The sequence below is a fragment of the Anopheles darlingi genome, chromosome 2, assembly GCF_943734745.1.
Source record: "Anopheles darlingi chromosome 2, idAnoDarlMG_H_01, whole genome shotgun sequence".
Classification (NCBI taxonomy): domain Eukaryota; kingdom Metazoa; phylum Arthropoda; class Insecta; order Diptera; family Culicidae; genus Anopheles; species Anopheles darlingi.
Window position 1 is genome coordinate 6,862,160 of NC_064874.1, and position 24,404 is coordinate 6,886,563.

The 24,404-nt window shown below is 49.6% G+C and overlaps 3 protein-coding genes across 4 annotated transcripts in view; all 3 read left to right on the top strand.

Moving 5' to 3' along the window:
* The first annotated feature begins 217 nt into the window (after positions 1–217).
* LOC125951106 (disintegrin and metalloproteinase domain-containing protein 12-like) lies at positions 218–5,633 on the top strand. The gene is made up of 2 exons (XM_049679685.1): positions 218–987; positions 2,177–5,633. Exons 1-2 carry the CDS (start codon positions 759–761, stop codon positions 5,281–5,283), a joined length of 3,336 nt encoding a protein of 1,111 aa, XP_049535642.1. The 5' UTR covers positions 218–758; the 3' UTR covers positions 5,284–5,633.
* Positions 5,634–9,558: 3,925 nt separating this feature from the next.
* On the top strand, positions 9,559–16,936 carry LOC125951123 (disintegrin and metalloproteinase domain-containing protein 12-like). The gene is made up of 4 exons (XM_049679725.1): positions 9,559–9,574; positions 14,151–14,493; positions 14,557–14,773; positions 14,860–16,936. The coding sequence occupies exons 2-4, from the start codon at positions 14,390–14,392 to the stop codon at positions 16,765–16,767; spliced, it is 2,229 nt and encodes a 742-aa protein (XP_049535682.1). The 5' UTR covers positions 9,559–9,574; positions 14,151–14,389; the 3' UTR covers positions 16,768–16,936.
* A 924-nt stretch (positions 16,937–17,860) lies between these two features.
* Positions 17,861–24,404, top strand: part of LOC125951089 (uncharacterized) — a 30,391-nt gene continuing 23,847 nt past the window's right edge. For both annotated transcript variants that reach the window (XM_049679635.1, XM_049679637.1), the window contains exon 1: positions 17,861–18,710. In XM_049679635.1, the coding sequence (XP_049535592.1) occupies positions 18,305–18,710 (406 nt within the window). In that variant the 5' untranslated portion in view covers positions 17,861–18,304. The remainder of the gene's footprint in view (positions 18,711–24,404) is intronic.

Consider the following 24,404-nt stretch of genomic DNA (forward strand, 5'->3'; position numbering starts at 1 on the left):
GTCAAACGGAATTTCTCGCGCCTTCCTGCGTCACTCTCTGGGTTGCGTGAGTATAGTACTCGCGAGTTCATCGCATAGCGAGAGGCACGCAGCACGTGCCGCTACTCATGATAAACGTAAACCATTCAAGCACCAGCAACGTCTTTTTGCATTCGCTACGACTCCCCATATCTTACAGCGACGCGACGGCATTCACTCGCTGGCCGTCCGACTCGCTGGTTGACTCCTTGTGTTGCGGTTGGAACGAAGCGGCCGCGATGGTCGCGTGGTATTAAGTTGTTCGAAATCCTTCCAATGTGACCGTGAAGTGTTGAAAAGTTGAGAGTTGACACTGCCTAAAAAGCAAAACAAATTGTCGTTTATTGTGATAATTGTGCGCTGATCGGAACTGGCTTGGCTAGCTCAAGATCGCGATCGTGATACGCAGTGTAACTTTGCGACATTCCGACTTCCTGCCTTTCGAACGGTTCCGCCAGATAAATCAAAACACAATAAAACATCGCGTTAGACCCTCGCTGCTGATCTTGGTTCGGTGCTTCATTCGTTCGGTGCATAACTGGTGCAGCGTATCGTGTGGTGTACAGAAATCTGCAGGCTCCGAATCCGCAGCGTACACATTCCATGTGGGATCAGTGCGTACGTGATTTTGAAACCGTTTTGCTACCAACACCGTGCTCAAGTGTGTTTTCGGTGGAGCCTTGCCTGGGGGTTATCGCGTATCTGTAAAACACCACGCGTTAATGTGCCGATAGGTGACTATGGTGCTGGCTGTTATGCAAACAACGCGCCACACACCAGCAATGCAGCGATCGTCGAGGAGCCACGGAGCCAGTGGTGTCCTGCTGGCTGTTTGGCAGCTGGTGCTGTTGTTAGTGGTCCTCCCGTACCAACCTGTGATAGTGACGGCTGTGATAAACACGCAACGAACGGTCGGACTTCGATCGCTGGAAGCCGGAAATGGTGACAATCCTCTCGGCACGATCGACGGTAAGTTCAAGCGTTAATAGCTGTTAATTAGGTTATGTGTTTTGGGGGTTTTCCCTCGCGCATTTTTAACACTCAACTCGATTAACATCTCGGTGGTCGAGTCTACGCAAATACGTTATCTGCTGTCTGATAAAGGTTATCAGCTATCAGATAAAGGTTATCTAGAGGTTGACGGCTTGACCAATTCAATCGGAAAGGGGGGTTTCGGTTCCATTTAGCATCTCCAAATCGTTTTATTCGGTATGATGTCACTCTGAAACAGAGGAAAGCACAGACTGCTGCTGATTCATCACCGCGAGCTAGCTTGAAACACGATCTTCAACATCGTGTCGATCGAGTACGATCAACTACCAGAGGAATCATCTGGCGAATCTGGGGAATCGCAAAAACCCATCTCGCCCCAACTCCGTGACCCTTGGTCGAGAAGAAAAAACCGGCACGAGACGGTCCCGCATAACACACGCTAATGTCCGCGCTGGCTACGCTTGCAAACAAAACTCCTCGACGGAATGTCGTCGGAAATGTAAACGCGCGCACAACGGCTGCCGATGATTCACCAAAGATTCCGGTTTTCCTCCTGCGCGTCTCTTTGCGCCACACCTCCCTGGGTATCGTGGTTCTCACCCGCGGGGGGGATTATGAGCATCGTGTGCTGGCCCCCTCCGCACACTATGTGTGATTCATTCATATTCTCACGTATTCCTGCTTCCGTTACGTTCGTCTTCTTCGCCGAATCGCGACGCGCTTCCGTCGTCGGTTGTAGTTTGAATCCGCGATGAACACGCTTTCAACGCTCGGTTCCTCTTGAGGGGCCGACAGCATGAGCCTCGACATTGGCCTCGGCCCGGTCGGAGGCAGGATGTTCCACCAACCTCCCGGCGCCTCCACCACCGAACGTGTGCAATCGGGCGTAAAATGAATGTCGAGGTTCACGCAAAGCTGCTGCCGCCGCCGCCGGTCGGGCAGGCGACTCGTGCCACTCGTGGCCCCAGAGCCTAATGGCCGGTTCGTGCTGCTGAGGAACCTGTTGCTGGTCCAACTGACCGACCCGGCGCAATTACGCGAATCGGTCAACCGTTTGTTCGTGCGAGCTCTTTTGGTAGCTCCGCTAAAACCTAAGATACCACTTGATCCTCTTGTGTTGCTTTCGGCCCTGACATTTGTCCCTTTCTTCTTCCCATCCCTACAGGATTACAGTGGAACGATAACTTTGAGCTGCAGGGCGAGATATGGCCGACGATGCTCTGTCATCGCACGAAACGAGAGCTGCCATCGTCGGTGGTGATGTCTTCCGGCAGTGCGAGCGACACCGACAAGCTAGCCGCCGATCGGCGGCGCCAGCATCATCGCGATCGTCTGCTCATCCGGTACGACATGGACGGTACCACGATGACGCTCGATCTACGGCTGAGCGAAAACATCATCGCACAGCAGTTCAAACTGGTACGGCAATCGGCCGAGGGCGAGGATATCGTACTCCAAAACGACGGCGACGACGACAGCGGTCGGCCACAGGAGGTGGAGCTGTGTCAGTACGGCGGTACGGTTCCCGAGATGCCCGGATCTCGCGTTGCTCTCTCCACTTGCGACGGTAGAATCGAGGGTGTGATTTACGGGACGAACGAAACGTACCTCATTCAGTACAACAACGCGACACATCTACTGTACCGGCGACGACGGCGTAGCGTTCATCATGCAGCACTGGAAGAGATGGACAGCATCCCGACACGCCACCCATCGGCGACCACCGGGAAGGAAAAGTTCGCCTTCAGTACCGGCTACCGAGAAAACGCCGAGTCACTGTTCGTCGAGCTGGCCATGGTCGTCGACCGTAGTACGTTCTTGAAATTCAGCTCGAACGAGCAGCGTATCCACCGGCACTGTCTCTCGGTGGTGAACGTCCTGAACGAGCTGTACCGTCCACTAAACATCTACATAGTGCTGGTCGGTGTGGAGGTGTGGAACCAGCGCGACCGCATCGAGTTATCGCGCGATTCCAAGCAAACACTCGCCAACTTCCTGGCGTACCGGCGGGATACGCTGCTGCGAACCATGCCGAACGACAATGCCCAACTGCTGACGGCCGTTCGCTTCCCAAACAACGTGGTGGGAAAAGCGGAGCTCGGTTCAATGTGTTCTTCGACCGGTTCCGGGGGGATCGCGGTCGTGGAACACTTCGACGTGGCCCCGCTAGCGACCACGATCGCGCACGAGCTGGGACACAACTTCAACATCGATCACGACACGGTGGAGGAGTGCGGAGGGGAAGCAGCCTGCCCAGGTCCGGGACCGTGCATCATGGCACCGAAGCTGCTCGATTCGGCCGATGTACCGAGCGTCTGGAGCAAGTGTAGCTTGGCGGATTTGAAGGAATCGCTCGAACACGGTCTCGGCGCCTGTCTGCGCAACAAACCCACTCGCCAGCAGGTCCGGGCGGAGTGTGGCAATGGATTGCTGGAACCGGGTGAACAGTGTGACTGTGGACGACCCGGCCAGTGCAACAATGCTTGCTGCGATCCATCGACGTGTCGGTTACGCGGGAATGCTACCTGTGCGACCGGCGCCTGCTGCGATTTGGGGACATGCCAACCCCGAATGGCCGGCACCGAGTGTCGCCGAGCCGGCGGTGAGTGCGATCTGGCCGAGTACTGCGACGGACAGAGTGAGCTGTGTCCGGCCGATGTTTATCTACGGGATACGAGTCCGTGCGCCGGTGGCCATGCGTACTGCTACCGAGGACAGTGCAACTCACGCGATCGTCAATGCCAGCTGCTGTGGGGTCCAACGGGTCGCTCGGGACCGAACGAGTGCTACCAGGCCAACGTCAACGGGACTGTGTTCGGTAACTGTGGCACCGATCTGCTAGCGAATCGGTCCGTGCCCTGTCCCGGGCACGATGTACAATGTGGACTGCTGCACTGTACGCACCAGAACGAGAAGCTCGAGTACGGGAAGGAAGCGTACGCGCAACGGACAACAACTCGGTACTCTTCGTGGGGACCGCGCGGTACCACGCGGCACGTCACTTGCAATACGGCGATCGTTGACTTCGGGCCAGAGGTGCGCAATCCGGGCCTGGTGCCTGATGGTGCCGAGTGTGGTAAGGGTAAGATGTGCCATGGCCAACGGTGCGTCGCTATCAGTGCACTGCGGGAGCTTGACATCGGAGAAGAATGCCCGGGTGGTTGTGGTGGCCACGGAGTGTGTAACAGTGAAGGTCACTGTCACTGTGAGCCCGGATTCGCTCCACCATTCTGCGACCAACCGGGCGCTGGTGGTTCGATCGACAGTGGACCGATCGGTCGGACGCCAACGGTTTCGCACGAGGCGCTAGTGCAAGGCCTCATCATCGGTGGAACGATCGGTGGTATGCTGATCGTCAGTGTGCTGGTGTTTGTGCTCGCACGCAACTTCCTGATGGCACAGGTACGGCTCGCATTGAAGCGATTCCGGGAGCGCAAGTATGGCCACATCGTACCACCGGCTTCCCCCACTGGCCTTTCAGCCCCGCCGGCCATATACCCCACGACGGTGGACGGCAAGCGTCCACTGGCTAGTGGACGATTGGCACCTCCAGCACCACCGCCCCCACCGCCACCACCACCAATGCCATCGACGGCGTTATTGCTAGTGGCAGCATCATCGACGGTGACGTCACCGGCTGACCCCCAGGCTCAGTCACAGTCCTTCATTAACGTTAACATTAGTAAAAATGGCAAAATCACGATCGAAAACAAACGCATCAACTCACCGTTTCTGCATCAGCAGCATGTGCTCGATACGCAGGAGGCGTTCCGGATGAAGCTACAGGAGCGGTCGTACAGTGTCGAGAGCAACGTCTCGTCTGAGCGGCCACTCGTCACCGCCGAACTTCACTCCAGTACGCCCGATGTGGCGCACTCTCCCGTCGAGCAACCGGGCTACGGTACCGTGCTCCACGAGCTAAAGCAAACCGACCGCATCAACACCTTCCACAGTAATCGTTCCAAGAGCGACGAACGACCGGCCCGGCAACTGCCCAAGTTGCCACGTCAGCACACGTTCGGTGATTTCGATACGATCGAGCGGCTTCCGGAGGAGGAGCAGCAGCCTCATCCCAAGAAGGGACCACTGCCAACCAAACCGATCGCAATACCGCGCCCATCACCCCGGGTAGCCGTTAGTCCGGGACACGCGAATCGATTACTACCGACCGTACCGACCACCAATGCGGTTGGCGGTCGGCCCGTCATGGGTACAAATGTGGCCGCACTGAAAGCCAAGCTGAATCTCGCCGAAATAGCCACGAAACGATGATCTTGTGCTCGGGAAATTATTTCCGAAAGCGATGGAATGGCATACGGCTACATAGCCCGCAACATACTCCATAGAGTGGCCAGGGTTTTTTTCACTTCGGAACCGGGAACCAACGCCCCCGTTATAGCCTGCGATAATGGTCGACGTGGGAGATATACACCGAAAACGGCCGTACAAAGCAGTATTCCAAAGGGGCTGCCTCAGGGTCAAATGTATTAATCACACCGCGTAGCCTTTCGCGTACTTATTAGACTGTTTTTAGGGCAAATGCAATTTATACCTATAAGATTTAGTAGCACAGCGTGGCCTTAGTGCTATCTAGCGAAGAAAATATAGCATGGATTTCTAGTCTTTACACATTACATTGGCGTTGTTTTTTGTTGAACAGGGGTTTTGATGATTACATTGGATGATGACAAGGGTTAATGACGTTCCTATTGAGTTCTTCAAAGGAAGCAGTACCTTCGACTGCAGCAGTAGCCTCCTTTATTATCAATCTGCGAGTTTTATTCCATATTTCAGGACATTTGGGGGATTTCGGATCGAAAGAATACCCCAACTTATGAAGCAATGTGTGGTGCTTTTTGTAGAATTGATCCGTTCTCGATTTGTTTACGTTAATGTGTCCATGTAATCAAGTAGTAGTCCTGTTTTCGTATAAAATACTCGTAATCAGTGCACTTCTTATTCTGGTGAAGGCTGGAAATGATTTGGAGCAAAAATCCTGTTCTATTCTATCTTTGGAGTAGCAACCATTCGTTGCGATGGAGGCGCCACAATCTTAAATCTCTTCTTCCTATGTCACGAATGCTGTAGAAGTCTTGCTACTACTACTACTACTACTACTACTACTGTTGTACGGCATTGAATCATGCCGCATTTTTCCTACAACTAACTTACATGAGTAATTACGATTGTAGCAAAAAGTGTAGTGCTAGCAGTGCTTTCTACAAAAAAAATATTTAATGGATGACACCTTTTGTAAGCATGACCAATATGTTTACTTGTAAGAACAAGCCAACCTTATTTTTACGATGAATTGCAACCATTTATGACATGTTAATGTCATCAGAGAATCATCTTTTTCTCTAGAAATTAAAACAATCGCCATTGTCCCTTACCAGCCTGGTAACTAAGAGAAGAATGAAATTAGAAACAGTTGTACTTTATCATTGTACATTGTAACAATGTACTTTATCTGCAGTATGGCGAATGGTAATGTTTAACAAATGCATCTGAGAAATGGACATAGAACGTCTAGTGCATCATAATTGTGACCATTCGTACTGAAAAACTTTGTAAATTGATTAAAAGCTACGTTAAACATAAACTGAATAATAATATACGCTCACGACAGCGATAGACAGCGTAAAATCCCTGGTGAGCTGCCTTAAACCTTCACCTAATTACGGTAAAAAGGACGATGTCAATGTCCTAATGCATATGCAATCAAGGAACTTCACAAGACGGTCACTGCTAACTCCGAACAGTAGCCGGCGACGGGTTCCATTGGGCTCTGTTCATAGAGCGAGTTCATTTACCTGCCCGTTCGCCAAGATGTCATTGTGTTGGATTGTGTCTGGTCTTGGTTGATGGATCCGTTTCAGGACGAATTGCGGTAATAAAGTCAAATTTTCACTGCTTTACGACATACTGAAAACAGCGAAACGTATGAACCCTTTTCGAACCAATAAGAATAAACTGCCACGAGGTTAAAAGCTTATCCCTTCTGAATGCCTTCCGTTCCCCTATAGCGTGGGCAGCCTGTTGGACGGCTGGAGTGTGCTGTCACCTCTTTTGCACTACTGGGACAAAGAACTGGCTGGCACTGACCTATCCAACGCGTACTGCTGACAGAGACCCGAAAAAAGGACACTCACCTATAACCGGTTCTCTTCGCTTTTTCGGGATATAATCGTCGTACGAGCATGTGCTCTCAGACCGGAAACTGAACAAAGAACCGTCGCTAAGACGGACTCTACCAGCCATAACACCAACACACTGCCAGACATGGTGAGACTGGCAGGAGGGACGATAGCGACGTGCACACCGTCAAGGTTAGGAAGCCAACAACCGGCCCAGTGCCCAGCCATCCGGATCCTGTAAACCGCGTACCACCCCAGACAGTACCACGAGCCACGGTCGGTACGGATCCCAACCAGACAAGGAGGTGTGGTTGGATTAGCTGGATGGATGGCATCTTTGCAGTGCACTTCCTGCTCGCTGCATTTGGAGACTCCTGGCTGTCTCGGCAAATGGCACGAACTGGTGAGTATGCTCCCGCTAGAACCGGGCCAGAAAAGGTTTATTGACTCCAGCGCACCGAACAACGTACTCGTTATTCCGTCTTGCTTCGGGTACGTTGTGCCAGACACCTCCTTCTGATAAAATGTGGTTGAAATTAAGCAAAACCATAAAACACTTCATTTGGGATGGTTTTGCAGCAGCTGGATCGTTTTCCAGTCGTAGTCGTCCATGGGAGACTTCTTGCAGGAGATTTACTGCAATGTTGGATTTCTGATGAATTATTCACTTATTTTCACAAATACTTTATGAGATCGACAGTTTCAAATAACATCATACTACAGTTTCTCGCACTCTCGCTAGACTTATGCTGACTACTTGCTATTCAAGTGCAGAAATCTTTCAAATATGTCAAATTGTTGAATAAGCAGCATACTTATAGTTGTAACAGTTACCTATAGTTCTAAGTAGTAAGACGAAAATTTCATGAGATGTATTACATCTGGCCTAAAATTTGAATCTTCCTATTATATTTAAGAAATGTTAGTTAAGCATATTTCGAATTCATTGGCTTTTAAATTTTAATGAATACTAACGAATTAGATTAAGCTAAAGTATCACTCATTTAACTAACCTTTTGAAATGTTCAAAACATATTTTAGTCTTTATAATTTATAACAAAAGTAATTAGAAATATAACGAAACATTATATACATTCTGTTCAGTACATTCTTCTCTTTGTTCAACTTCCTCAGATCTGAACGAGTTAGTCATGTACCATTTATAACTAACTCGCTATACTTCGTTTTACGTCGATTATAACATTCGTCATAATCATTCGTTCGAAGCCATTTAATGTATTCGTAAGCGAACCCCTCCATCTCCATCTTTGCTATTGACTTCTCACACGCTGGTTTCTTTTTTTTTAATTGCAAATTGTTCTGCCAGCAAATGCAACCAGCTACTGCTGAAAACCCCAATCTTCCTACGCCAACTCACGCAGATAACAGAGCGAAGCCACCTTTGAATCATATTCGGGAAACAGTTTTGTTAAATTAAAATAATTTGCTCCACGCTGTTACTGGGCTGTTTGTTATCAATTCTTGTACGCTAACCGAATGGCATTGCAATTTAAATACAAACTATGAAGTTTAACAAAAACCCCTTACCTAACAGAGTTCGTCATGTGTCATCGTGTGGTGTAGCATAGCATCGATCATGGGCCCAATGTATCATGCAACATGCCCTTAGACGGCAGCGACCAAGGGCCTAAACGGCAGCTGCTACAGACCACGGTTACGATCGACCAAAGGACCATAAAGGCCTCATCGTGCCCCTTGGTTGCGAAGCGGTTCCCAAGAACAGGGCCCAGCCAGTGGAATGGCAGTCAGCATCCGGCTGCCGACATCGCGTATGGTTGTGTCAGGATGCCTTCGCTCGCACGATGAGCCCCCCTAAGGCGGTTGTCTTAGACAAGCAGATGGGTGCGAACATGGCTCGGTTGTTTGCGAAAAACATGTATCAAAGGCCCATGGAGTAGAATGTGGAGAGCAGAGGGGTTGAGGAGGATCAGTGCTCTGTGGGAGAGCGTTTATCGTTCATTCACACATACTCACACACACACGCGCGCACACACACACACACGATGAGACGGTGGTTTTCCACAAGGGTCTGTTGTGAAGTAGAGTTGCGTGGAGATGAAATTCTATGCTTTGTGGCGACATCACGCCTGGTTCTCAATACACTGGTCTTACGCACGTGTCGACATCCATCTAGTTCCGAGAAGCTCGCTGCAGATGCACCGTACAATGATGCACGCTGCTTAACACAAAGCATCCTGTTCACCAACCAACCGACCAACCAACCGACCGAACCGAACCACCGTAGATCCGAAGCGAAGCCGACAACGACGACGAGGTTGCCCGGCAAGCGTAAAAGGCATAAAGAACGAGAATGCCAACGAGAACGAGAACCGATGGTGAATGGATATAAGTAACTCGGCCATCGTGTGCGGTATCGTCAGTATAAGGCAGCGATATCCAGTCCGGTAAGCGATTGCTGCTCCGGCAGTTCACTAGCAACTGCACACGGCGCTAGATGCTCGCCTCAGCCGAGCGTACGACGTTCCTATCGAACTTAATACCCAGGAGTAGAGTGGTCCCCAAACGTTGGTTGGCATCGCCAGAAGCGCGAGGAGTAGTCGAACCGGACCAGACCGCGAAATCATAGTTTCAGGTGTACGCGCGCGCGACAGACGCGCATCTTGGCGGTTTATTAAAAGAATCGCGGTCAACATCGAACCCGTACCGTGCCGTGACCGTAATGTAGGTCTTGGTTTCGTGCACGAGAACGCAGCCAATACCAAGTCCCCGCGACTGCCTTCGTGTGATCCGTCCTCTTGTGAGCTGGGTCCCTTGTGGTCCCTCGGCTAGAAGCATATCCATCGTGCGGTGTGTATAGAGTTAATAGGGCCGATGGTTGATGCCAGAGCAACAAGCATCATCCGAAAACCAGTGACCTCGACACAGTTTCACATCCGCACGCACTAGCTGGATGTGAATGTGCGTGAGTGTGTGTGTGTGTTTGTAAGCGTATGTGTGTAAATCTAAGTGAATGTCCACTGTGATAGTATCCCTTGATCCTGGTTGGTGCGGTTTCATGGAAGGCACTAGGGCCACTCATCGAACACCATCCTGGGCCGTCCTGGTCCATCGACTGTCTGTGGCAGTGATACTACTGCTGCTAATTGCGCTTCTTTCACTATTCGTCACTCCGTCCGACGGATTAGCTACTACTGATGCACCACCGCTGCCTCCAGGGCTGCCGAGCCCCGAACGCGTCGTTCCCGTGCCACCGGAAGGATCGCGCTTATCACCAAACAGTAAGCAGTGCAGCCGCAGCAGTCGAGTAGAGTCGAGATGACGATCTGGCTGATGTTTTTTTTGCCCACGCGCTCTTCTTTTTCTTTTTTTTAATCACATGTTTTCACCACAGTATTGTTGTTGCCGCTTAGCTTCCGGTTATGATAGGACCGTCTAGTTTCTTTGTAGCTCCCCAATGACACAGTGGCTTAGCTTTATTAGTCGGCACCGTTGGCCGACACGCCTCTGTTCCCGAGCCGCTTCACGTTGTTGCTGATAAGCACGGTGGAGGGATCGACCGTATTTTTTTTTAAATTAATTATTGTTCTAGGTTCTTATCAATCCTTTTTTGAACCGCGGTCTTAATGAGGCACTGAATCACTAGTTGATGCATTCCAAACCCATTTCTTCGCTTCCACAAACATTAGTTAAATTGAAATCAGCTCTTATGCTGTGGTTCTGATGATTTCTGGAAAATTAAATTTAAATCAAAAGTAGCTTAATTATCGCTCAGTTATGTTCCTTTGTATGCTATTATATGAACACATTTATGTCAACGCATAGTTACGCCACTATTCGGCAGCTAGTTCTCGAAAGTAATTTCTTATCATCCCGAGTTGTTGTGTTCACTTTATCCGTCCTCAAGAGATCTACTTCAAGATGCAAAACAACACTCGCCAATTGAGGCCAGTTCGGTTAAGGGGCGGACCTGAGTCAGCGGACGCTTTATGCGTTGCAGAGTGAATTTCGAACCGAGACCTTCTACTGCTCCCTGTTCTGTCTCAACAAGTCAACAGTCAACAACAACGTCAGCTCGGAGGCACGACGATCAGATCGACAGATGGACAAGCGAGCACGAGCGGCACGTTTCGCTGTACCCGTTCTGCACAACGGAACTTCCGGTCATATGGGGGCCCGCGACATCCGGAATCGCTTTCTTAGAATTTCACCCCCACAGCCGACCGCAGCGAGCGGCTTATTATAGTTTTGCGCCATGTTCGTTTCTTCCTGCTTCTTGCTTTTCCCCGACTTGTCGGCTGGTGATCGGTCGCCACAATTGCCGGATTGCCCGATGAGTAATACCGCACGAAGCTCCAAGAGCACCTCGAGCGCCGACAACCGTTAGAAGATGATTTTATTTCAATCATAAGAACCAAGCGGCGGCCAGTCAGACTAGGACTGCCCCTTGAGCAGCGGCGTCTAAAATTAACTGCCAACAGGCAAGTGCAAGAGGCCGCCAGACAGCAAGGGCATCCATCATAGCCTGTAGTGCAGCCATTTTATGCGATAGAAGCCGCTGGTATTGAGGCGGCCATCAGAGCGGGTAGTACGCGGTCCTTAACTGGAACAGGACCACACGTCAAAACTAGGTGGAACATTATTCGAGCAAACGATCATTTCCGAGCAGCCTTACCAGACCGATGCCTTTCAGATGCTGCTGTGGCTGTGTGTGGTCGACAGCCCAAAACTTTTCTCGCGACAATCGAAACGAAAGCCCGAACTTAGCCCGTGTGCCATTGACACATTTTCCAATTTCGAACACGGCGATCCAAGCCACACCATGGCTAGCATCTGGCGCTACTGGTGCTACGTGTGCTGTCGCCCGAAAATTGTCTCGAACCGAATAAAGTGGCCAACTCCAGCGCCGATTCTGTTCAACGGCTCAGCTTCTAAGACCTTTACAATGACCAGCTGTGAACGGGTCAAATGCAGACTATTACCACTCATTGACAGTCCTGTCAAGGCCAACCCAGTGCAATCAAAGCCCATCGCACCCGAAACCAAGGTGGTGGTAACAGTTTGGTGTGTTTCGGTTTGTTTGTTTTAGTTGACCAACATTAAGCATATTTGGCAGACAAAGTTTCATTATCCTCGCCGCTCGTCGGTGGTCCACAGTGGTTGTAAGGACATTCCCCAACCGTACAGTACAAACCGATCAGACGCGTGTCCAATGTCTGGTCTTGGAGTCTCGGTGGATTTTTGTAACGGACTGGGTGTGTGTGTATTTGTATCTGATTCAATGTCGTGAGGGGAGTTCGTTTTGCATTTTATTTGCACGAACCAGAGCATGATTCACTTCGTGGCGACGGTCCGGACTAGCAGACCATGCCAGACGGATTGATTCAACAAACCATAGCCAATGAGTTGCAGGTTCTTGCTTACGAAGAACAGCACTGTTCAAGTATCCTTTTCAATCCTTTTCTGATAACTCTTTTCCAACCATTTTGGTATCTCGAATGTTTGTTCGCACTTTGTTCATCTACGAAAATCGTTTAAATGGTTGCTAGTTGGATTGTTCATAAATGAACCTACTTGCAGCACAATTGCCACTGTAGATCCACTATACCCCAATACAGACTAACACTTTATACTTTATCAAGCTACTATATCTAATATCGTATTATCTACTAAACTTCTACTCGATCGAGCAGGATGCTAATGAGTGGTCATTACGCTAGTAACGATTCAGCGAACATTACGTTGATTGCAAACGATGTACTCTACTTACAAGCAGATGGCAACGGCCACTACTATAGTACAGAGTATAGTTTCACTGCAAATCCCACTCCGTACCATGTGGCCATCTCATCAGCATAGATTCGGACCGAAACCGTCCCTAGCATCCCGCCACCAATCAATGGAATTGCATTCATAAATGCACTTTCCTCCTGCGCTCGTTCGTCTCGTGCATCCATCCATAGTTCCCAGGCAGATGCAGGCCATCGTAAAGGGTGGGTAAGGAAACTAGACGCGCAATGCGGAGGTGGTTCGCCAAACGAAGAGCGAGAGAGCCGGTTTGTTTACGCTCGATGGCGAAGACGCCACCATTATTCCTCGTGGAGACTCGGTATTGTGGCGGTTGGCGTCATTGCGAACAGCTGATTTTGCCGTGGCAGAACGGGTGCTTGTGGTACAGGAACGCTCTCAGACTAGCTTCACGGGCTAGCTTGCGTTGCCATAGCGATACGGGACAAACACGATGATGCGACGAAGCGATGGCACACTAGAGACGAGCTTCACCCTTCTCTCGGGTTCTTATTCGTTCTCTTCAACGAAGAGCGGCGGCGGTTTCGAGTTAGTTGAGAATGGTGGTGATATGGTTCGAACAAAAATTGCTCCCGGCCACCATCAATGCACACATAGCTATCCCCTGTCCCGTCTGTGGATCAGCATCACATGAAGCGAGCGCGTAGAGTACATTATACTACGCGTCTATAAAGGAGTTTACACTACGCTCGGTGTTGTTTGAGCAATCGAATTGAAATGAAATCCTCCACGTAGTATCCACGGTCTCGAAAGAGGGGGCCCGTGGGCGAAGGAGGTGACTGTCTCCAGTGTGGATGTACTGATAGACAACAAAGAATCTGGTCAACACGTTCTCCTTCTAGAACCCGTGAGGCTTCGCTTACGTTTTCATTGTTCCCTGGCCGGTCTGAGTTCATTCTTCGTAGAGGAAAGCGTCAAGGAGGTTTAGCGCCAGGCGGACTAACGATTCAAGGCCATGGGTGGCACGCAACAACAAATCAAATGGACCATATTACATAAAACGAATCTCCAATCTTTAGTTGGAATTGATATGCGAATATATGTCATAATGCTGATTTCTAAATTAGATAAAATTGCTTAGTTATTGGGCATGCTTGCAACATTTATAGATTTGACTAAATTTAATGAAACTATTATTTGAGTTAGCTACTGCAAAATTGTTTCCACTTACCCTTCAACCTCCTCTCAATCCTTTGCACTGGCTTCTCGTTCCAGCAGTTGCAACGTACCAAAATCGAAGAACTACCTCCGACAGTGGCAGGGACCTGTACGGTCGTAATCCGATTTATCCTCTGTTGATACCAGCGAGCGAGCCAGGCACTGCCACACTGACCTACAATCACAACGACAAGGTTACCGTTCTCCATCTCATCCGAACTACCATTGTTGACCAGCAGCACTCGGCAAACGGATGCCAGTACTATCGCCATGCCAACCTACCTTATGCTGCACCGATGCTGGTCAGCTGTGATGATCGAATCAATGGCACGATCTACCAGGATGATGCCACATATCGTATCGAGTATGATGCTTCCGCAGGACTGCATTTCATTGAAAGGTTGGCGAGTCCTCGATTTCGGTCGGTCCACTGTTGCTAATGTACCGTTTCTTCGTTCCATAGGTTGCAGGAAACACGACACGACGGGATGGATATGGTACGGCATCGTGCGAAACGTAATCATGAAGGGTATATCATCAGAGGTCCTTATCAGGCGAATCGGCACACCCGCTTCGTCGAAATGGTACTTGTAGTGGACAGAGCGTTTTTCCAGAGGTACGATAAAGATGAGTGGAAAGTATACGATTACTGTACCAGTATCGTGAATCATATCAACATGGTAAGTTGGGCTGAATGGTGACTCCACCATTTTACCGCCAACGTCACTGTGTCTCCTATTAAAGGTGCGCTCTCTCACCGAAACAGATATACAATCCGCTGAACATCTTTATTGCCCTGACGCGCGTCATCGTGTGGAAGGAGCGTGATGAAATAGAGGTTTCCAATAACTCGGAGGCGACACTGGCTCGATTTCTGAAGTACCGCGAGCGGAAACTACTGCCTGAATATCGCCACGATCATGCCCAACTGCTGACGGCGATCGAGTTCGATGGCAATGTCATCGGCAAGGCCAAGGTGGCCAGCATGTGCTCGGACCGGAGCTCTGGTGCGATTATATATGTGCATACGGACAACGTGGAGATGCAGGCGAGTACGGTGGCACACGAGATGGGCCACAGCTTTGCGATGGAGCACGATGACTTAGATAGTTGCCACTGTCCGGACGCAAAGTGTATCATGTCCAGCTCGGTATCGGCACCACTGAAGCACTGGAGCAACTGTAGCGTCGTGCAGCTGGCCTCGGCCTTCCAGCGAGGTCTACAGACCTGCCTTAAAAACCGTCCGACATACCTGGCTATACCGAGCTGTGGCAATGGTTTCGTCGAGCCGGGCGAAGAGTGCGATTGTGGGCTGGAGGAGGCGTGCGAAAACCATTGCTGCAATGCGACGACTTGTACGCTGCGTCCGGGAGCCCAGTGTGCCACGGGTGAGTGCTGCAATATGGAAACGTGCCGGATACACGAGGCTACAACCGTTTGTCGACCGGCCGAGAACGAGTGCGATCTGCCGGAGTACTGTTCCGGTGAGTCCGAGTACTGTCCCGGCGATGTGTATCGGCGCGATACGGAGGTGTGTGCGGGCGGTGAGGCACATTGCCTCAATGGTCGCTGTCGGACTCGCAACGACCAGTGTCGATTCCTGTGGGGACCATCGGGCCGGGCTGCCGGAGAGGAGTGTTACGCGCTTAATCTACAAGGTACGAAGCACGGTAACTGCGGTTACGAGGTAAACCCGGAGGAGAGCTACCAAAAATGCAAGCGGGGCGATGAGCTATGCGGTGTGCTGTTCTGTCACCTTTACCAATCGGATCCGGGGACGGACAATGTCCTCTTTCACGACCCCCCATACAGAAGGGACGTTCTCAAGCAAAACGTTTCGCGTCGGTACATCCACTGTTACTCGACGCACGTCGATCTGATCGACGATGGACACGGTCAGCAGCCGGCATTCGTACCCGATGGGGCTCGCTGTGGCGCGGGGCGAATGTGTTATCAGAAACGGTGCGTAAGCATCGACCACCTGAATCGGAAGCGGTGCCCACACGATTGCTACGGACGAGGAATTTGCAATAGCAACGGAAACTGCCACTGTTCACCGGGCTACGATCCACCTTTCTGCGAGTATGTCGGGGTTGGTGGATCGATCGACAGTGGACCACCGGCCCTAATATCGCCAGTAAGGCATTATTTAACCATCACCGCGCTCGTCCTGCTAGTCTGCGTAGTCGTGATCGTTTTGATCATTCTCTGTTTGCGCATTCCGTACCACCGACCAGCGACGGGATTCTGTGACGCGAAACGTTGGATACCGCGCTGGGGCCAACCGTGGCGGTTTTACAGAGTGCGTGGCTCAAGTCCGAGAACCGTCCCGTTGCAACCACCGGCGGCAGGTGCGATCAATCACCATAACATATCACTGCCAAGCTTTCACTCCTCCACCAAGGATATCACCAACGATCGACAATTTCGTCCGATCGAGCAGCTGAGGACGCCGCTTGCTCCGGAAAGCGGAAGGAAAATTACGGTGGTGAGGAAACCGGAAGGATCTTCCAAAGATCCTCCGCTCACTATCGAGTATCCTGTAATTCCATCCGTGGGACCAGGCGTGGGCACGACTGTGGGTCCGGCCGTGGTTCCAAGAAAATTAAGCCATCGACAACTTCCGGCGCAATGGGGACCTCCAATACGGATTCATCAACCAAGGATGCACTGAACGCCACGTGCCCGTAACTGCTCAAATCAACTGGAACAATAAGGGAAAGAGACTTAAGATTTTAGACGAAGAAGGTTGCCGCTGCCATTCACGTTCCTCCTAACGAACCCTCCTTACGAACAATAAAAGCCATTTTTTCTAGTCCTAGTTATAGGCTACTTTTATCATATTTTTGCGAATGTTCACTTACTAGCCGTGGCCACACGGGGCGAAAACTCTAGCGCAAACGAAAAAATTAATGCCAAAACATTTACGCTTGCCGTTTACATGCTGTCAAACGATTATAGGTCCGTGGAGCGTAAAACCTAGAGTAAAAGCTGTTTGCAAACGGAAGGGCTCGCAATATGTTCTATTTGTGGTTTACATTGATAGATAGTGATCATTGCTAGTGTGTTCAATCCTTTTCTTCCACAAAACGATTTTAATTTCCTCAACCCGGCCACGTAAACATATCGAAGCGTAAACGATTTGGCATTAATTTGTAAATTTGCGCGCAAATTTTCGCTCCGTGTGGCCACGGCTACTTAATTATGGCTCCGAAAAAAACTCCACCAGCGTTGGAAATGGAAATAAGGCTATCCAATACAGAATCCAACAAAGATGAACGAAAAGCACGGTTTTGTGATCAATTTTCGTTAGTAAGTAGTAGATAATTAACTGTTTCACACAATTTATAATTCAAAACTGGTCGCAATATGTGTAGATACTCGGTCAGTGCGAACTGTCAAAACAATCGGGGTGTGTTGAATATACGGGATTTTTAATTGTTGGAAGATTCATTGATTTTTTATTTATTCGTTAATTAATTATTATTGAATTTGAAAGGGAATGTTATCTACCTTCTAGCATTTGTAAAATTGTGAAAATCGTTTGCGAAACTCAAATCATAAACATAAACCACGAACCAAAACAAACCAGTTCCTCCGGTTGTCATCGCTTTTCATTAATTAGGCCCGTGTTACACGAAGCGTAAATTTACGCGTAAATTTACAAATTAAACGTTTTGGCATTATTTTTTCGTTTACGCTAGAGTTTACGCTCCATCTGGCAGGGCCTATTCAAAAACTTTCCGTCGTCGCGAGTGGTTGTCGTTCGCTGGTCCATCATTCAATCCTCTCGAAGTTCCGCGGAAACGGCGCCTCCCTGGCCAGCGAGTGTTTGTGCGTGTCGTGTGTGCCGATTGTTGTGTTTATCAATCGATTAACAAGAAATAATCGCTTTGTGTGATCCTTTGTTCGAGTGAATTACCAGAATCCGACCGACGCCGTGCGATGGAATCCGTGAAATCAGCTAAGTGAAAAAAAAGGAAGAGTAGTTGTGTGTGGAGCGCGAAGAAGGAAGTTCGGAGGAAGTGGCCAAGATCTGGGTTTGTGCGTGTTGTGCATGAGTGGTTTGCAAGTGGCCGCCGCGCTAGAAGAAGGGAGGCCCATTATCGATGCACGAGGAGTAGTGAAGTGTGCATTCCGGTCGGAAGTGCCCTGCACGGGGAGTGACGTTTCGTCCGGGTTGGTTCGGGTGCAGGAATTCCGACGGAACAATGTTTAACGGTGAAATGGATGCGAGCCTTATGCGAGCGCAACGTTATCATCCGGCAGCACCGAGCAGCAATAATGGCAACCGAGAGCACAAACTCCAGCAAACCATCGCCAGACCGTCGTCCAGCTATCGCCCAAGACCATCGTCAGCGGCACGGCGGATGGATGCGGACGAAAGGCATCGAAAGCGGAGCAAACATTGGCCACGGGGCAATCATGCATCGGCCAATGCACTGCTGACGGCGGTGGTTTGTTGGTGCAGCTTGATCTTGTGTCTGCATCTGACGATCGAGCCGGCGGCCTCTTCACCGGCACCGATCGCATCGAACGCCGAAGTGCGCTCCACGCCCAGTGCATCGCCCAATAGCAGCTGGCGTCGTGTTCAACATCGACAGAACTCTGGACAAGGTAAGAGATGACACACGATGACGATGGGGTCAAGGGACGCTCTGGAGTTCCGAAAAAGGGGGAAAGGATGCGCTCTCTGAATACCGGAAGTTTGATTAGCCTATCGACGGTCAACACTTGACCTCACCACCAGCAGCACGAGGAAGCGATAAAGAGAAATAATCATAGACCGTAAGCCGCGAACGAGAAGGGAACATCTTCCTGGGGCACGACATTCCCGTTGTTTACACTCCACGTAAACGGCATCGGGTTCTTGAAAGCGGACCGTGTGTATGTGTGTGTCTGTGACCCTGAGGGAAGCCACGTACCTCTGTTTTAGCAGAACTTGGCAAACCGAGCGGCTGGTTTATGTGGAAAATGTTTATTGAGAAAGGACAAACACAAACATTAACGACACTTGCGAAAGTAGCGGTGCATACGTGGCCAGCGAATGTTTGTTGTGAGGCATCTCCTTGAAAGTTCTCTTTTCCTTGAACTCTCCGCCACTTGTCCCCCCCTCCCAAGGGGTAGGGTCCAGGAATACTCGAGAGAAGAGAAAGGGAGAACAGAGGGGTGGCTGTAAATCGATAGAGACCCATGGACACAGGATGGCTTCTCGGCGCGAATGCTAAGTAATGATGCATCTCGGCCTGGTCACAGTGGCGCGCGCCTCGAGCCAAAGTTTCTGTCGCCCAACCGTCTACCAGCGGTTGCCAAAATGGAGCTTCCAATGGTCGTCCGTTCTTAATTATGCTTCGCTTCATTTATGCCCAAAATCCTGGATAGTGCGCGTACTAGCTATAGCAAAGGGGCCTGTCCTTGTGAAGCAAATGAAACCTAGAAACTCATTTAATTTCATGCTATTGTTTCGGCGAGGTTTTGTTAGTTTTGCAAGTTTTTTCAACGCTCGTTTTGCTCGTAAAGCAGACGCCGGCAGGGTATGATCCAAGTTTGATATTAATGTTTGGTAAAAACTTCGACTTATGGGAAGCATGACATTGAAATACTTTTATGATTCAAGTTTCTTTAGTACACCCGTCGAGTTTTAGTGAAATTTTCAACTTTTTCTTTGTTAGTTGTTATTTGATGTTGAAAAAGTGAGGGTTGTAGCGATTTTGATTTGATTGGATTTAGAAAAAATAAGTAAACCATATTCCTCTTTAACAACTCAATAGATGTGTTCTACTAAATATGTTTGAAGCTAAGGTAGTTATTCTTCGGTAACCAAAAGCTAAACAGAACAAAAAGAATTTAACGATATTTTAAAATCGACGCACGTAGCAAAATATTTAAACTCATACTACCCAGATACTAAAGATAATGTACCCGTCGCCCATGAACTGACTATTAATGTCTCAAACGAAATTGCTGACCATAAATCGTAGCCACGAGAAATGCAGACTAAAACGAGAAAAACTATAACAATTGACTGCGTGTGACTCATCATCGGGTCAGGCCAGCGAGAGGGGGGAGGCCATAGGTTAAGACTGAAAAGGGCGAGATTTATGAGACCCGAGAGCGTGGAGAATGATGGAAACGCAGGAAACGCAACGCACCGAGCGCGCCTCGCAATCCCATTCCCGGTTCCGTGAGACACGTGAGTGTGCGATCGGCCCCTCGGGGCAGTGTCAAAAGTTCTCAAAACCATCGACCACCGCCGTGAAGGGAGGGAGAGGGCAGCTCCATTCGACTTTTTTTTATTTCCCATTTTTGAAACCGGATAACAAAAACTCGGTTGGCAAAGAAGACGGGACCACCGCGGGTCGCGGGAGAGGTCACGCGAGGACCCGAGAAGGAGAAGAAGAAGTAGGAGGGTGTCAGGGTACGAAAGCCAAAATATCTTTTCCTTTGCTGGCTGCCCGGTCTCGCTGTTGTGCTTACGATTACGGGGCCATGCTTATGAATATTTTCCAGTCTCGGAGCCGGCGGGCCGCTCGGGTGCTCGCTATTGAATTATGCGTCCGACGGCTTCCGGCTTCCGGTCCCCGGAACCACTGTCCTTCCCTCCCTCAGCGAGCCCAGCACCAAGAGATATGTAGGCCAGCGAATTTAGAGCAATCGTTCAATGTCCTTCGAGATTTCCTTCTGTTATTCGGTTTTATGTCGAGAAATGAGAGCTTTTTGAATTGAGTTTTAATCCATTTTGCTTCCAAAAAAAAAACGCAGAGGACGAGCCCATGATGGACCGCAATTCGTTATCAAAAAAGGCAACGAAAATTGTCCACTTTTGTTGCAACCGCCTGGAACAGTTTGATGCAGAACAACGGCGAAACTTCTTATCACAATTACGCTTTCATGAAGTTGCATGAAGCGCTTCCGATGCCAGAACCTTCCCGTGCCCCGAAACTGACGATAACAGCACGCACACACCCTCAATAAGCACCCAAAGTACGAGTCATAGATTCGATGGTACGGGTTACCAGGGCGCCAGTGTTCTCTCGATGTCAATGCCAGCGTCGCCATCACGCCCGGAGGCTGGTCCGACGACCGGGAGTGGCCCGTTTCGTGACGACGACGAAATGACGAAATCACTATCGATCGCACGCCTGGGGTAGCCACGGAGCTACCGGTGGTTGTACCGTGAAGCAGAAGCGAGGAGGAACGAAGGAAGATTAACGACACTGGTCCTTGTGCAGCGTGTAACGTACGTACGCCATCAGCGAGTTCCATCGAGAGAATGACATATGGGATGGTCCTGGAGCAGCATTATCATGGAGTCCGGGGGCACAGCACGCACACACCAAGTTGTCGTCGAGAACTTGGCCAACGGACCACCCAACCGGCCCACCGGTCAGTCGTCGTAAGTTGAGTGAGTGATCGTTTTGGAAACACGTTCCTTCCTCCGTAAGCAGGAGCTAGCAGGTCGTAACACACACATTATCAGGATGATCATAGCCTGCGCTTCAATCCGGAGAGCCGAAAACAACCGACAGCCCCTGGGTCTCATCCCAGAGTACGGGGACAGCATTATGTTGCCTTTGGGATGAAAACGATGATGATGAGGCTTGTCGAGGCCGTCGTATCGAGATGAATTCGAGGAGTGAAGGAGGACAGAGGAAGGATTTGTTTCTTTCGTTGGACAACATCGGTCAGGATTGAAGGCGCCATTACTGTGTGCCAGGATAGGGCAATGCAATAGTGGCTGGATACTACAGCAGCGTGCGACTTTAGTTTGTAGCTCGTTGCTGTTACTGAACCTTTTAATCGTTGTTTTAGCATTGGAAGCCATTGGAAAATCAACCAAGAGAGTACGAATCGAAGGACAAAAATGATAGAAATGATGCAGCTTTTTTTAATTCAATATCAAGAATCTCAAATACCGGGATCATTTCTATCTCTCTCTCTCTCTCTTTCGAATACCTTTGCATAAAGGAATGTGGCGAACGTGCTGGCCAGGACAATCGTTTGCGGATTGAATTCAAAAACCATCGGTCAAGCCCGTAAACAGTAGCAGCTTCAAACGTACGCACCTCCCGTGATCATCGATTAAATTGCTAGACCCCCGTCGAGGTGCCATGTGTGCGTGTGCATGGCGTGCCGAGAATATTTATGCGCCCAGTTCACCCCACATAATGCGGGGGGGCAGCAGTTCGTCGTGAAGGCGGGTCCTCACACGCGACGGTCAACAACCATCTTGCACACGAGGCCCGGTTGGTCCGGCCACCAACCATCACGATACTTTCGCTAGCTTTCGCCCAGGAATTGGCTAACGCTATCCGCGAAACGACGAATGGCGTACGCACATGTCGAGCACCCTCGGATGGGTAGTCGGTGGACATTTTTGGAATCTGCTCTACGGCGGTGGCGGCGGCCCTGCTTCCCAAACGGATGGCCGGGAGTGTAAAATTTGGATTCACGGTTCGGGCTGACCGTGTGTGGCGCCGATAGGGTGTTGAGTCTGGGCCTGGGTTTGCTCTTGCCACCATCAAACCAAGCCAGCTCTGTTCTGTTGGATTATGTTGTGTCGAAAATAAATACCATCCTGTCACGTTCCGTACGGTATAGCCCCCCCCAATGTGGTGTAGTTCACGGACGTAGACGCTGCGTCGGGTTTCTGTTAGAACAGACCGAAATTCGTTTTAGTGATTGATTAGCTTCTTAATTTTTGGTTCCACATGGAGGTTATTTATCGATCGTTTTCGATGAAAACACTAAGGTTGAAATAGAAATTCTCTTAAGCATAAGACGAGTGAATGAAGATAATGGTAGTAGCTACTCTGCTATCTGTTCATAGATGATGGCTCCTATATTTTAGTTATTCGTTCATGCAATCTGCAATCTTCTGTCTGCTAATTGAGTTCAGAAAATTTATTTCAACTAATGGCATCGCAGCTAACGATCATTTTTACTCAACTGCTCGCAACGAAACCATCATGTAACGCCATCCCTCTCAATAATGTCGTCACCACGAGGTCTGACTTGTTCAACGGGAAGTGCATATCTTTTGTGCATCACCATTCGGCCAAACGACAATGTTTAGTCGCGCGCCAACCCACGCACCAAACTCGAAAACTCGAAACTGACTTTACGATGCATCGTCAAAGAAGCACATCAGCACCCTACGCGTTCGTTTCCCGCGCATTGTCAGCTCCGGTGATCTGGTCTGATGGCTGATGGATGCTGCCAATGTTCGCTCCTCCCCGCCCCTATGCGCCAGTGGCTGCACTGATGCGATGCGGTGAACTCTCGATTTTATCGTGACCGCATATGATCATCTTCTCGTGCGTCCACACATTGCAATGGCAAGTCTCTCGGCGCGATGCGTGAGCCATCCACACGCGCCGCATACATACATGCCGGCTGTAAGCGCTCGATCGAGCGTGCACTCCCTCGCACTCGATCATAATTTTATGTTGTGCCAGCGTTCACTTTCCATTTCATGTGCTTTTCATTTTATTTTTTATTTTCTTTTCCTCCACAATGCGGGATCACAAGCATGGCGTTTGTTTTGCTGTTTCCGTTCCGGATTTTTCTTCTTCTTCTTCTTCTTCTCGTTTTCTTATGGTTAATGCTCCCGATGGATTTCCTCCCACACTGCTGCTGTGTTGTGCCGTTTGGGTTGCACAGTCGGTTGTCTGTGGATGTCGATGGTCGAAAAGCGTCTAATTGTGAAGTGAAAGAAGCTGTACGCATCCATCTGCCGACGACCATTAACGAATCCAACAAGGCGCAAGGGAGGAAGTGAGAGTAATGATTCATTTTAGAGAAGAAAAAAAATCTTTAAATCGAAAGTAGCAAAAGAGAGGCTGCCTTAATGTTAATATGCGTGATGAGTTAGTTGGCCAAACGACGGTGGCCTTCCATGGAGAGGGGGGTCAATAATCAAGCACTTGTGGTGTATGGACGGCACGGGGATGGTTGTGTTGTTGATCGAGCAATAAAAATGTAGATCAACACCATTAGCAGCGTAGTTAAGGAGACGAGAAGCGACTTCCAATAGCGCACGGTATTTGGCACCTTTTTTTTTGTTGAAAAATAACGGTTGCTCGTTACGTATAATTATTGATCGTGAAAGAGAGACATCAAGTGCATGTCGCAGTTGTAGTTTCCTCCAGCAAATTCCGGCATAACCAATCGAACAGTTTTCCTGGATTTGTGGCTATAAAATCTGACTCTCAGTTGCTCGATCGATCTCCATCATATAGCACCCCGCATCAATGGAGGAAGTTATCGACTGGAGAAGAGACAATGTAAAGAGGTAAACCAGAGATTTCC